Below are 12200 nucleotides of genomic sequence, written 5' to 3' on the forward strand. Positions count from 1 at the left end.
AGCTCCCGACGCGCACTCCGCTCCCTGGCGCTCCTCTGCTCCTCCTTCCCCTCCTCCCTCCGTCTCCCCACCCCCGGCCCCGAGCCCGCTCCTCGTCCTCCTCCTCCTCTGCCTGCTCTCCCCGCGCGGCGCTGCGAGCCTGTGTCGTGTAACGGGATTGGCGTTGCAATGGCAACTGATGGAATGGGGGACGGCAAGACGGCCGGGCCGGGGGCTCCGGACTGCGGGCGCGCGGGCCGCCGCCGCCGCCTGACGCTGCTCCGCGGACCCTCGCGACTTACTTTGTAAAGGCGAAGCCCGGCCAGGCAGCCCTGCTCGCGCCGAGTCGCGGCCGCTTCCTGCCCCCGGCCGCCGCGCCAGGCTCGCACCGCCCGGCCCCGGGCCCCTCGCCGCGCCCGCCGCCCGCCGCCCGCCGCCCGCCCGGCGCGCCGCCGCCGCCGCCGCTGCGGAGCCTCGAGCCCGCCGCCCTCCGCTCCTTCCCGCACGCCCCCTGCCCCTCCCGGCGTCTGCGATTTTCCCAGGCGCCCGGTGTGAGTGCGGCGTGCGTGTGAGTGTGGCAGGGCGTTGTGTTGTGGAGCGCGCGTGTGTGCATGAGTGTGGGGTGTGCGGGGCTCCTGCGCTCCGCTCGCGGCCGCCGCCGGGCAGGCACGGACGGACGGCGCTGCCCGCCCGGGCGAGCGGCGCCCGGGCACCTCGGCTCGGCCCGGGCGCGAGGGGAGCGCGCGCCGCCGGCCGCCGGCCTCCGGAAGGTCCCGCCGCGTCCCCCCCGGGCTGGATATGTTCATGTTCACGTGAAGATGGATTTAGTGTACGGGCTCGTGTGGCTGCTGACCGTCCTCCTGGAGGGGATCTCTGGCCAAGGAGTGTACGGTGAGTGTAATCGCGACGCTATCTTGACCTTGTGGCTTTTAGGCGAGATGGGCGGTGAGCGAAAAGGCACGACTCGCGCGTCCCGGGCCCCTCCCGGCGTGGCATTTGATTTACACTCGATCACGTTATCGGGAGCGATAAGGAGGCGGCGAGCGCGCTGCGGATTGGGCTGCGAGCCGCTCCCCCGGCGCCTCGGCTGGGGCTCGGAGTTGGGTCGAGCCGGCAGCATCGCACTCGCCGGTGGCTTTGCGCCCGGTTCGTCCCCGCTGGGGGCCCGACCTCGAGCAGCCTGTGATTTAATAACGATTTGGCTCCTGGCATGCCGCGGTGTCGGTGCCGCGGTTTACCCCGAAGGCAAGCTTCGAATGTGACCCCAGTGAGCTCCCCATCCCTCTCCACCCCCCCCTCCGCCTCCTCCTCTCCACCTTTTCCTTTTTTTTTTTTTTTTTTTTGTCAATGCCTACATGACTTGATTTTCCGGCTCAGGAAGTGGGGTGACAGTTGAGTTGCGTTCTGCACCAGCCGTTGCCATGAGCACTGACTTGGGGAGGGGAAAATAGCAGGCAAGATTCTCCGTGCCAGACACAATTAAGGGACATGTTTATGTGAATGGATGAGCAAATGCATGAATGAACGGACGGCCAAGTCCGCGCGTCTCGGCTCCAGGGCAGGACACCAGCTCGCTGCAACAGGAACACAGTCTCAGTTCTCCGGATAGCCCAGGTCTGGGCGGGTTAGGACCAGAAAAGGACGGGCTTGCTAATCGGAGGTTTTTGAGTCCTCAAGAGCGAATCCAGGTTCCTTTGCCTGTCAGCAGTTGGCACCCTTGGCTTTCGGGACTGAGAGAGGCACTCACACACATCCAGGTTCTGGCTGAAATGTGCGTCTTCTCCTGGGACAAGCAGGCGGTGCCACAAAGGAAAAATAACTTTTGTGTTCTCGAGGTATGCTGGGGAGGTTAGGAGAACAGCCCTTGAGGGGACAGCAGGCCAAGACTCGCCCACAGCTCCCGGGGGCCGATATCCAGAGAACGTGCGCTGGAAAAGCAGCCACTGCCTTTGGTCTTGCTCCGAGGTTTGGAACACAGCGCTGCAGTGCTAGGTCCGTGGGTGCCCCGGGCAAAGGGCATGAGTGTTGGTGGAAGGTCGGATCCTTCCCTGCAGACTCTAGAACCCACTCGGAATAGGCGCGGGTGCAAGGGGACCTCGAGTCCTCGAACTCTCTGGCAACGTGGGGTGCGCAGGGGGCGGGTGTTTGGGAACCAAGCGGGGAGATCCGACCCAGGCTTTCCTCTCTCCACTGTGTTCTGTCCAGGGCTGAGCAGTGCTGGGGATGCCGGGGAGGGGGTCCCGAGCGCGAGCTCTGGCCTCTCCTGCGCTCCATCTGCCACTCCCCATTCCTGTCTTCCTAGTTCCCTCCTGGGCTCCGCCAACAAGTCTTCACTTCCTCCCACCTCTAAGCATCTAATTTCCCCTCTCCCTCTCCACCCCTTCTTTCTCAAATGAAAGAGAGCTTGCTTGGTGGTGGTCGAGGCGGTGGTGGTGGTGGCGGTGGTGGGTGTATGAGGGAGATGCTGGGAGTGCAGGCGATCTTACCGCTTGGCTGATAGCAGGAGGGGGACCTTGAGGAGAGCAGGAATTCATTTGGCCCTCTTTTGACTTCTGCTGGACTCGGGTGTCCTCGAGCAGCTGAGAGTGGTGGAGTTCTAGAGATGGAGGAATGCTGGAGATAGAGCCTCTCGAGGAGCTGTTCCATACCTAGTGTGGGAGAGTCTTAATTCCTCTTATCTCATGTCCAAGTCTTTATTTCTCTCCCATTGGTTCGGATCATCCCAGCTAAAGGAAGTTTTTATTTTATTTTATTTTTTTAACGTGTGTGTGTGTGTGTGTGTGTGTGTGTGTGTGTCTGTGTGTGTGTGTCTGTGTAGGGGATAATGAGAAGTGAGAAAGATGGGGTTGGGGGGCTGAGATGTCCCCGGAACTGTCCAGATTAGAAGGGCATGGTTCCATTTTCCTGTCACTTTTGTCATTCAGATTATTTGTCCTTTCAAGTCTCATGTTGGGCAGTGGAAAAGGGTGAGATCTAGGAGTGGAGACGGTAAGAAATCATTGCGTTAAATTAATCCTGTGCCCATGTTGCTTAACAATAAGGGAGGAGGCAGTTCTGCTCCTGACTTGATCATCGTGATGAAGGTGGTGGTCTTGTTCTATTTTGTTTTAATATTGTTGTGGTTATTAGTCACTTAGCTAGGAATAGAATTGGCTTTGAAAATTAATCAGCATTTCTGGTCATTATAAATGTCACAGCTCTGAGGTGGGTGAAAAAATATATTTATATGTTACTTTTCAAATAAGTCTTACATATCACAGAAATTAGGTTCTCAAAGGCATCTCCTCACCTTCTGCATCAGCATGTCCTTGGAACTTGTTAGAAATACAAATTCTTGGACCCCTCCCAGAATTTCTGAATCAGAAACTCGGAGTGTGGGACCCACCATCTGTGTCCCTCACCTCAGGTGACGAGTCTGATACATGCTAAAGTCTGAGAACTGCCCTTAGAGACTTCAGATTTCATTGCTTTGACTTCGTAAATCATGAGCTTTCTGTACCTAAAGTAAAGTAGTTTTATTTTTATTTCTGAAAGCATTTTGAGGAAGGGAACAATTTATTTTTATTTGGTTATAAAATATGATCAATTGTAAAGGACGTAGACATCAGAGTTAGTGTAAGGTTATAAAGTGTGCTTTGAACATTTTACATGAAGAAACTTGAAAATGATTAATTTAAAAAAGCAGGGCAATTATAAACAGACTTCAAAGACCTAGATAGGAACTTTACTGGCATAAAATCTATATCCCTGTATCCCTTTATTTGTCTGTATTTGCCAGATGTAAAACCATACTACACACGGTGTTATTTCTTAATACTGTGTTCTGGTAACTAGGTCCAAGATGAAATAAAAATTATTTTATAGGCAACTCAAGCAAAATCTCTTCATTGTAGCCTAAAACTATTTACGTGATTTAGAAATATATCATTGTAACCTTTCTTCTTTGAAATTGCTGGTCTATCCCTTCACTCTTCCACTGCTTGGCTGGAAAACCCTGAGCATGAAATTCAGATCTTTTTTTTAGTAAATTGATAGTATTTGTGTTAATGTGTGGATTATGTTGTCTTGAGTTGCTGTTGTGCTCAATCAGCTTGGTACCCACGCGCAGTGCTTAAGTGTAAAAGTTTCTGCTGTAGACCCAGGAACTTGTTGTCATTTATCTTGGGATATTGTTTTGCAAATGAACGGCCCAGGAGGTGAGATTCCTGTGTGGGGGCCAGTTGAGTAAGGGAGATTAACCTTTAATTTATACCTGCCTGTCTGCTCTCTGCCAATAATTCTTTTTTTTTTTTTCCAATTTTTATTTATCTTTTCCCCCAAAGCCCCAGTAGATAGTTGTATGTCATAGCTGCACTTCCTTCTAGTTGCTGTGTGTGGGACGCGGCCTCAGCATGGCCGGAGAAGCGGTGCGTCGGTGCGTGCCCGGGATCCGAACCCGGGCCGCCAGCAGCGGAGCACGCGCACTTAACGCTAAGCCGCGGGGCCGCCCCTCTGCCAATAATTCTGATGCCATTGAAAAAGGGTTTCAAAAACATGGCATTTTTCCTGTAGATTTCTTTTATATGCCATATCAGAGATAACAGAGTGCAGTAGTATAAATTACTTGAAAACACTTCTGAAAGAAAGATGACAAAAGAAATTCTTTCTAATAGAGCAGCATCAAAAAAAGATCATGTGGACTTCCTAAGACATGTGTTTGAGCTATTTTGATGTGTAATACCCATTTGGTGGATTTCTTAAAATTTGTTTTCTTAACTTATAGATTCTCCCTTCTCGATTTTAAAAACTTATTTGTACTCAAATTTTTTTCCTCGAAATAGTCTTAGAATTTTAAAGTTTTAATTTTCTTTTTATTTAACTAAACATCAATGAAAAACCAAAAAGTCATTAAATGAACAAGGAACTCGTATCATTTTGGCATTTTTAACTTTGTTGAACTCCCATTGCGTCAGGGTTAGGGTAACTAGTTACACATAGCATCGGAGGTCACCTTGTGATGCCCACCTCTGTGTATGCTTACTGAAATTCCTGGAGCTGAGTGATCCATAGCATTTTCCTAGTTCTGGAAGTTTTCTTTGTAAGTCATTCTGTGGCAGTAAATTGCTTGGGCTGTTTAATTGTGTTTTCTAGAGAGTCTGTTGATATTGACGTGAAATTGAGAACCATATCTCCTGTAAACTTCTCAGTTGTGTTGCTAAAAAAGGAAAATCTGCTCCATTGCTGCACACTGTATTTTTACTTCTGGCCCATCACACCCTTAATTTCCAGGGAGGCTAATAAAAGATTATAACTTCATTAGCATGGGACAGATCCCCACTACAAATGAAAAACAAAATAAACTCTGTGTCTGGACAGTTTTTAGTGGGAGCCAAATCAAACAATAACTTGGTGTCCTGAAATAGTGCACATCCATAAATAGCTTCCAAGATGCACTAGAAGTGATAGAGTAAGTTTATCAAACGTGTGTATGACAGATGAGCAAGCTCTATTCGCTCAATTCAAGTAATATCAATTAATCTCATACGATTTAAGAGTGACACCCCAGGGAGTAGCTGGACAGAAAAGTCGTGGTGGGCAGGAAGGATCTGGAAGATATTTCAGACTTTCAGTGGGTTGAATTTGGATGGACGGATTGACCCAAACGGATGAGGATGCTATGGAAGGTGAGTTGGCCCTTGCAGCCAGTTCTAGGGTGTGGTTATCCTCATAGCAGAGTTATCCCAAGGTGCAGTGAATTGTGATTTTTGTCCAGTTTGAGTTTGGAGAGACCCTGTGATCACATACTGTTTTTGACTGAACACATATTTAGGGTGTCAGCCTGTGGGAGAAGATGACTTTAATAAATGTTGCTGGAGAAAAATCAGTCTGAAGCTCTCTCACATACAATCAGCTGTAACCTTCCCTTTTCCCACGCCTCACCCCTCTGTTCCTACGTGCACACACACTCCTATTCTCACCACACTAGCCAACGTCAGCAAGGAAAAGTGGGCTGCCCCTTGTATCCCCGGGTTTGGTTTTATCCATTCAGGTTTGTCCCTGCTGGTCATATTACTGAGAATTCACATGCAAAATGGGCAGATTCTTTTATACAGTGTTACTTGCTCGTGTCCTGTATGCCCTTGGGGAAGCCCCTTAGTGGACTTTAATTACTTTAAATTGAGCAGGTTGTACATCAAGTCTAAGGAATCATTTTCTAGAGAATAAGTCAGTGAGGGTGCCAGGGTTCAGACAATTACGAGTTGGAGGTAAAAGTTTAAAGATGAGGCAGTCCTGGTGAGTAGATGTCACAAAAGAAACCTGAGGAAGGCATTTTTTAATGATCTTGATTTCTTGGCTTAATTTTATTGTCTCTGGTTCTGATTCTTCTCATTGATATTGGTAAGATTATTTTAGTTTTTATTTTATTTATTTATTTTTTTGTGAGGAAGATTAGCCCTGAGCTAATGTCTGATGCAAATCCTCTTCTTTTTGCTGAGGAAGACTGGCCATGGGCTAACATCTGTGCCCGTTTTCCTCTACTTTATATGGGACGCCGCCACAGCATGGCCTGAGGAGCGGGGCGTTGTGCGCGCCTGGGATCCAAACCCGAGAACCCTGGGGCCCCTGAAGCGGAGCGCGGGCACTTAACCGCTACACCACCGGGCTGGCCCCTATTTTAGTTTTTGTTTTATAAGGTGAACCACCTTAAACCTTTTTTGAGAAGCAGGGTACAAGCAAACTTTTGTGAAAGAATGTGCTCTCTATTCTTTTAAAACTTACTATTTTGTTGTGATTGTGGTAGGGCCCGTGAGATGTGACTACAGCGTGAGCCCTACGGGTTCAGTTTCTGTCTTATTAAGACGGTGTTGGGAACCGTGATCTAGGGTTGCTTTCCAGCTGCAGAGGGGATTCGTCACTCACGTTCTCTGGTGTGGTCCTCATGCTTGGGGAAGAGTCTTGCAAGAGTTGGGCTCAAGGCTTGCAAGCTGCAAAGGCAAAGAGCCGGATAGAGCCGCCTCGTCCTGGAACTGAGCTCCAGAGCTGGGACTCTTCCGCAGCTGCAGTTCGCTGAGGGCGTGGGCTGTCAGCTCGCAGTTAAGAAACATCTCACTCTCCTTTTTGGCTGTTTTGGAAGGACAAGCAAAGTGTCGTATGAATGCACTTCAGGTATGAATAGGGTGAACATTTTAAGCTTCACTGTAATTGCTGTTAACTGAATAGTCCCACAAAATAATATTTCATTTCTTTGCTTCAGTGACTGTCAATGTAAATATATTCCTTAGAGCAGACTGAATAAGTGATTGAATTCATAGAAAACTATATCCTATTTTTATTTTCAAATCAAATTAATAAACTTTTGGTCCTGTAAAATCATAATGTTTAAATGAGAAGAGACTTTAAGATGTCATTAAATCACCCACTAATTGAAGACACAACGGCTTTACATTGTGCTAGCCAGATGGTGGTCCTATGCTGATTGTGGGGTTTCTTTACAGAAAGAAATGTCACAGCTCTTTTTTCCAGAGTCCAGCCACGTTCATTGGGTGGATATTTTTTTGTCAACTTACTAAAATCCCTCATGCTCCATAATTGGGGCATGCACTGAGTTATTTTCCATTTTATATCAGTACAATCCTGTTTTCTTTCTTAACTATACCGCCCTGCACTGATTCCAGGTAAACTCTTTTTATATTGGCTTCTTCCTACTCTTCCAAGATCTCGTGCTGTTCCTAATCCTGTGTTTTAAAACGCATTATTTCATTTCCTGTTGATGTCATTGATTGAATTCAGTGAGAATGATGATTTCCATTTCATAATCCAAATCATACATTCCCCAGGAGTCTACAGTCACAGAAGAGGATTGCAAATCTTAGGAACCTATTTTTTTGGCTATTACACATTTATATAACTTTATCAGTTAAAGACATATGATGGTAGGATCAAAAGTATTAGAGATTATGAGGTAACTTGTTCTTTTTGTCTTTTAGTATGCTACTTCTGCAGCTTTGCATAAAAATAGAGGACATCAGTTTCTTGCTGTTCCCAGTCAAAGCTGTACTAAGGAATCTGTGTGGTTGACAGATGAGGTCAAGGATGTGGCATGTTACCATATCTGCAAGCAGCCTATTTCTTCTCTTATTTTGTTGTAATGAGAATATGTGGGAAAAAAATAATTGAGTGAGCCTGTGGAAAGAGAAACTTGGCTGTTTGAAAGAGGCAGGGTGGGTTCCTAGCCGGGCCCCCAGAGTCCTACAGGACAGCACAAAAGGCAGCTGAGATCTCAAAGAGGGGAGCAGGAAATAGGATGTTGGTCTGAAAAGGCTTTTAGAAAAATGTATCTGCCCTTTGAGTAATGACCAAACAGGAAAATAATTGTTTTTTCTGAAGTAATTAGAACTTTGCTCCTGTGCATCAGACAGAGGAAGAAAGAAAAATGTCTGCCGTTTGATGTAAGGACATCTTCAGGGAGATTTCTCCAGTCTCCTGACAGGGAAAGATGTGGGGACATTGGGACTCTTACAGAGAGCCTGTGGCCCCCGTGGGCCAGGTGATCCTTCCTGCTAATTAGTTGTGTGACTCGGGTGCATAAGAGAGATGGGTACAGAGTCAGCATCGGGGCATTGTCTCTGCTACTTCGAGGGAGACTGTGAATTGGGTCCAGGCCTTGCCTCAGGTGGACTTTCTGCTGAAAAGGAGGAGGCTCTCATGAGTATCCTGAGAAGGATCGAAAACTGTGAGGAAAATATGCGGCTTTTCAGAAATTGTGACCAGTGGGAATTCTACACAGATTTTGGGCAGAGTTAGGTTAAGTTCTGGTTATTTCAGTCAACAAATTAATGTATAATTGCTGTGGATAACACATGTAGCTATGGAGTAAGGGCTGTGAACCAAAGAGGTTATAAGTTAATTGGGGAGATAAAACCAAATAGAAAAAAAAATAAAATGAGGCTATGAGAAATAAAACAAATGTTTGTGCCTAGACAAGAGAGAGCAATTGCAGTTGGTGTCGTGGTTGGAGGAGACTTGAAGACGCTGGTATATCATGAATAGAGCGTTGAAAGTGGGTTGGCGTGACATAGGTAAAGAGGGAGGAAAGGCGTCCCCATAACATGGATCCCAGGTGTAGGAATAGTGGTGCAGGAAGAAAAATAACCCTGGAATGTGTGTCCAGCAAAGCCTAAACAGTTTCTCCAAAATGTACCTCCCTTTAGCCTATGCCATCCCCCAAAAATGTAGGTCTGCAAAATAAATGTTATTGTATGATGCTCTGGAACTTGCTCAGATATCTGTGTCCACCAGGTTTCCGGGTTTGTGTGTGTTCAGTTTGAAGTCACCTGACCTGCTCACCAGAATATAAGAGAGTTGTCTCTAAAGTTCCTGTGGGGTACTGAGCCCTCCCCAATTTTAGGCAAACTTGGGAAGCCTTGAATCTACATAGCAGCTCCTTTTGGAGTTAAAGTCAAAGACTTTTCAAAGCCTTTTTAGAGTGCCAGCTACTTAGAAGTGTGGACTATGGGTCCAGAATGACTTAAAGCATCATGTTGTTCTTTACAAACGGACAGCCACTGAGATGAATGCCCCGCCCTTGTGAATGGAGAGGTATGTGCTTTCACTGTTGTTTTTCCGTGTGTGTGTGTGTGTGTGTGTGTGTGTGTGTGTGTGTGTGTGCAAGGCAGCAGGGTGTGGTTGAAAACTGTTGGGAAACTTGGGCTTTCTTCTCGTTCAGCGGCTGCTTTACTGTGTGACCACGGTCAAAAATCATCATCCAGCTCTCTCTCAGTTTGCACATCTAATAAAGTCTTAGGAGAGTGAGCTGTTACATAGAGGAAATGCAAATAACAGTACGAATGAGAATGTATGGTTGCATTTTTTATACCTGGGATAGAGGGAGAGTGGATGGAGAGTTTCCTCTGTCTTAAATACACAGACTCAAATGCTCTAGCAATTGGACCTCATATTGCGACTGCCATCTGGGTCTTGGAACAGAGTAAGGGACGAGGAAGTAACAGAGAGCAAGTAATTTTTTTCTCAAAAAAAAAAAAAAAAATTCCAGTGCATCAATCTAGCAGAAAATAACTTAGTGTATTTTTAAACAATATATGTGATATTATTACGAGCATGAAAATGCCACTTGATATTGCATCCTGTGTGCACATGTGGTTGGTCTTGCTCCTCGGGCTAGCCTTCTTCTCTCAATGCACATAACTGTGGAGTTTCTCCTGCTGCTCCTTGATGGTGGGGGTGGCGGTGGGGAGCTGGTGCCCCCCTCATTTAAGAGCTCCAAAGAATGTTAGTATAACCTAAGCCTGATGGTCATGAGTATATTTATATATGTGTCTGTTCAAATCTATGTATAAGGCTTGTTTTTGTATCAAGGAGCAAGAATATTCTCAGTATCCTGCCATTTCAAGACTAATTGAAAAATAGCAGTACATAAAAATAATGCATCCAAATGGAAAAAATTAGGCATATATTTGTAAGGATACAAATAATTGATAATTTAAAAATAAAAACAGAGGTAATGAGGGTAAATCTTTAAATGAGGCTACACAAATCTATTGTGTAACATCTAATTTTGACCCAAAAGTGACTAAAAATTGTTTCCCACCTACTCATCTTATCATTTAAAAAAATCTTTAGAATTAACTGAAAAGGCTGGGACTGTATTCAACATTAAACTGGGGTAGCTATGTACCTAAGAAAGCATTTTCGTACGTAATGCATTTTAATTATCCTTGGCAAACAGTGACTTTCTATTTTTGAGGGTGAAAAGTAGTTCATGTCAATAATCCCTATTCATATAATGAGTTAGATGGGGGATGTTAATTAGGCTGGTCTTCCGAGTGTCAGAATATTAGCTAGATATTGATTGGGAATATTGGTCAGGTAACCAAACCAAAGGTCATCTTTACTCAGACTTTAAACAGACAAGAAAATTATTAGTTGAGAGTAGTTTTCCCCGTTATGTGGAGTGGACAATACTGAGTTTGCTCAGCAGGTCACCGTAAGCATATACACACAGCAGACTCTAACATGCCCACATCTAACTGACGTGTGGTTTTGAAGTTGCCGGTCTTCCCTCAGTATCTCAGAATTGGTGACGTTATTCTCAAGAAGTGGTATAGTTAATGTTTTTATCCTGGTTCTGAACTTGTTCCTTGCTTTTCATGGCTTATTCTGCACCGTTATTGTGATTCTCCCCTCGTTCTTGTATTCACTTGACGGTTTTCGTGTTTCACACTGGGCTGTCCCACCTGGACCCTTTCCTTCTACAGAGCTGCTCTGTTAATTTTAAAGTTTTCAGTCCTAGTCCACAATTAATGAAAGGTCAGTCTGTGGGTAATTTTGTTCTTACTTTGTCACGTGTAGATTCATCTAACTCTCTCTCCATTATGACCATTCCCTGCAATATTGTAAGCTATGTCATGACATCATCGCTGTGAAGCTTGGGGTTTAGAAACTTCCCATTCTCTACCAAAGACAAGAATCACTCCTGGGGGCTGCAGCCTTTTTACTCAGAAGCTGCTGCTTCTCTCATTATTCCCTGGGCCTCGTGAGCAAACATCATCCGGTGGTGGCAGCCTGGGTTGGAGGGGCCTTCTTCCTGCTCACTGTGATGCTGTGATTTGTACTGTTGAACTCTATGATAATTACTGTATGATTTTGGTTAATATTCCAAAAAGAATTTGTTTTTAATTTTCTGTCGTCATTGAAAACTTACTGGCTAACGCCTTAACTCTCTAAACTTCCGCAAGGAAGTCCTTTGACACCTTGATGCTTCACCACCTCTCCAATTTCAGAGAAAGATTAAAGAAAAGATGTGTAGATCTCTCTCTATATATATATGTATACAAACACACTACCAATATGTATTTTTATGTAGAACATATAAGTATAGACTCTAAAACTACACATTCACAGAGATCGACCCTCTCTTTGAGTCGGCGTGGGTGTGCGTGTGCATTCACAGAGGGTCTCATGGAGTACCAGCTGAACCTCAGAGTAAGCTGGAGGAATGGATGGCCTTCCTGCTACCCTGGCAAAGCTGACTCTGATTCAGTGTTAACAGCAGGCCGCGCAGTCTCTCACCTAACATTCATCTTGTTTTAAAATACCTTTTGTGATACGTTCATGATCATATTGTTCACCACCTTACAGCATTACCTTCAGAAACTCACATGACTTCTCTTTCCTTCTACTTTTTGCAATCAACAGCAGAGAGATGTTTCTTAGCTGCATCA

General features: G+C 45.7%; 1 protein-coding gene across 1 annotated transcript in view; it reads left to right on the forward strand.

Annotated features, from left to right (window-relative positions):
- Positions 1-413: 413 nt before the first annotated feature.
- The window catches only part of MDGA2 (MAM domain containing glycosylphosphatidylinositol anchor 2), a 786958-nt gene continuing 775171 nt past the window's right edge, over positions 414-12200 (forward strand). The window contains exon 1 of the mRNA XM_058540638.1: positions 414-870. Coding sequence (XP_058396621.1) covers positions 591-870 — 280 coding nt within the window. The 5' untranslated portion in view covers positions 414-590. The remainder of the gene's footprint in view (positions 871-12200) is intronic.

This window comes from Diceros bicornis, chromosome 5, assembly GCF_020826845.1.
Source record: "Diceros bicornis minor isolate mBicDic1 chromosome 5, mDicBic1.mat.cur, whole genome shotgun sequence".
NCBI classification, from domain to species: domain Eukaryota; kingdom Metazoa; phylum Chordata; class Mammalia; order Perissodactyla; family Rhinocerotidae; genus Diceros; species Diceros bicornis.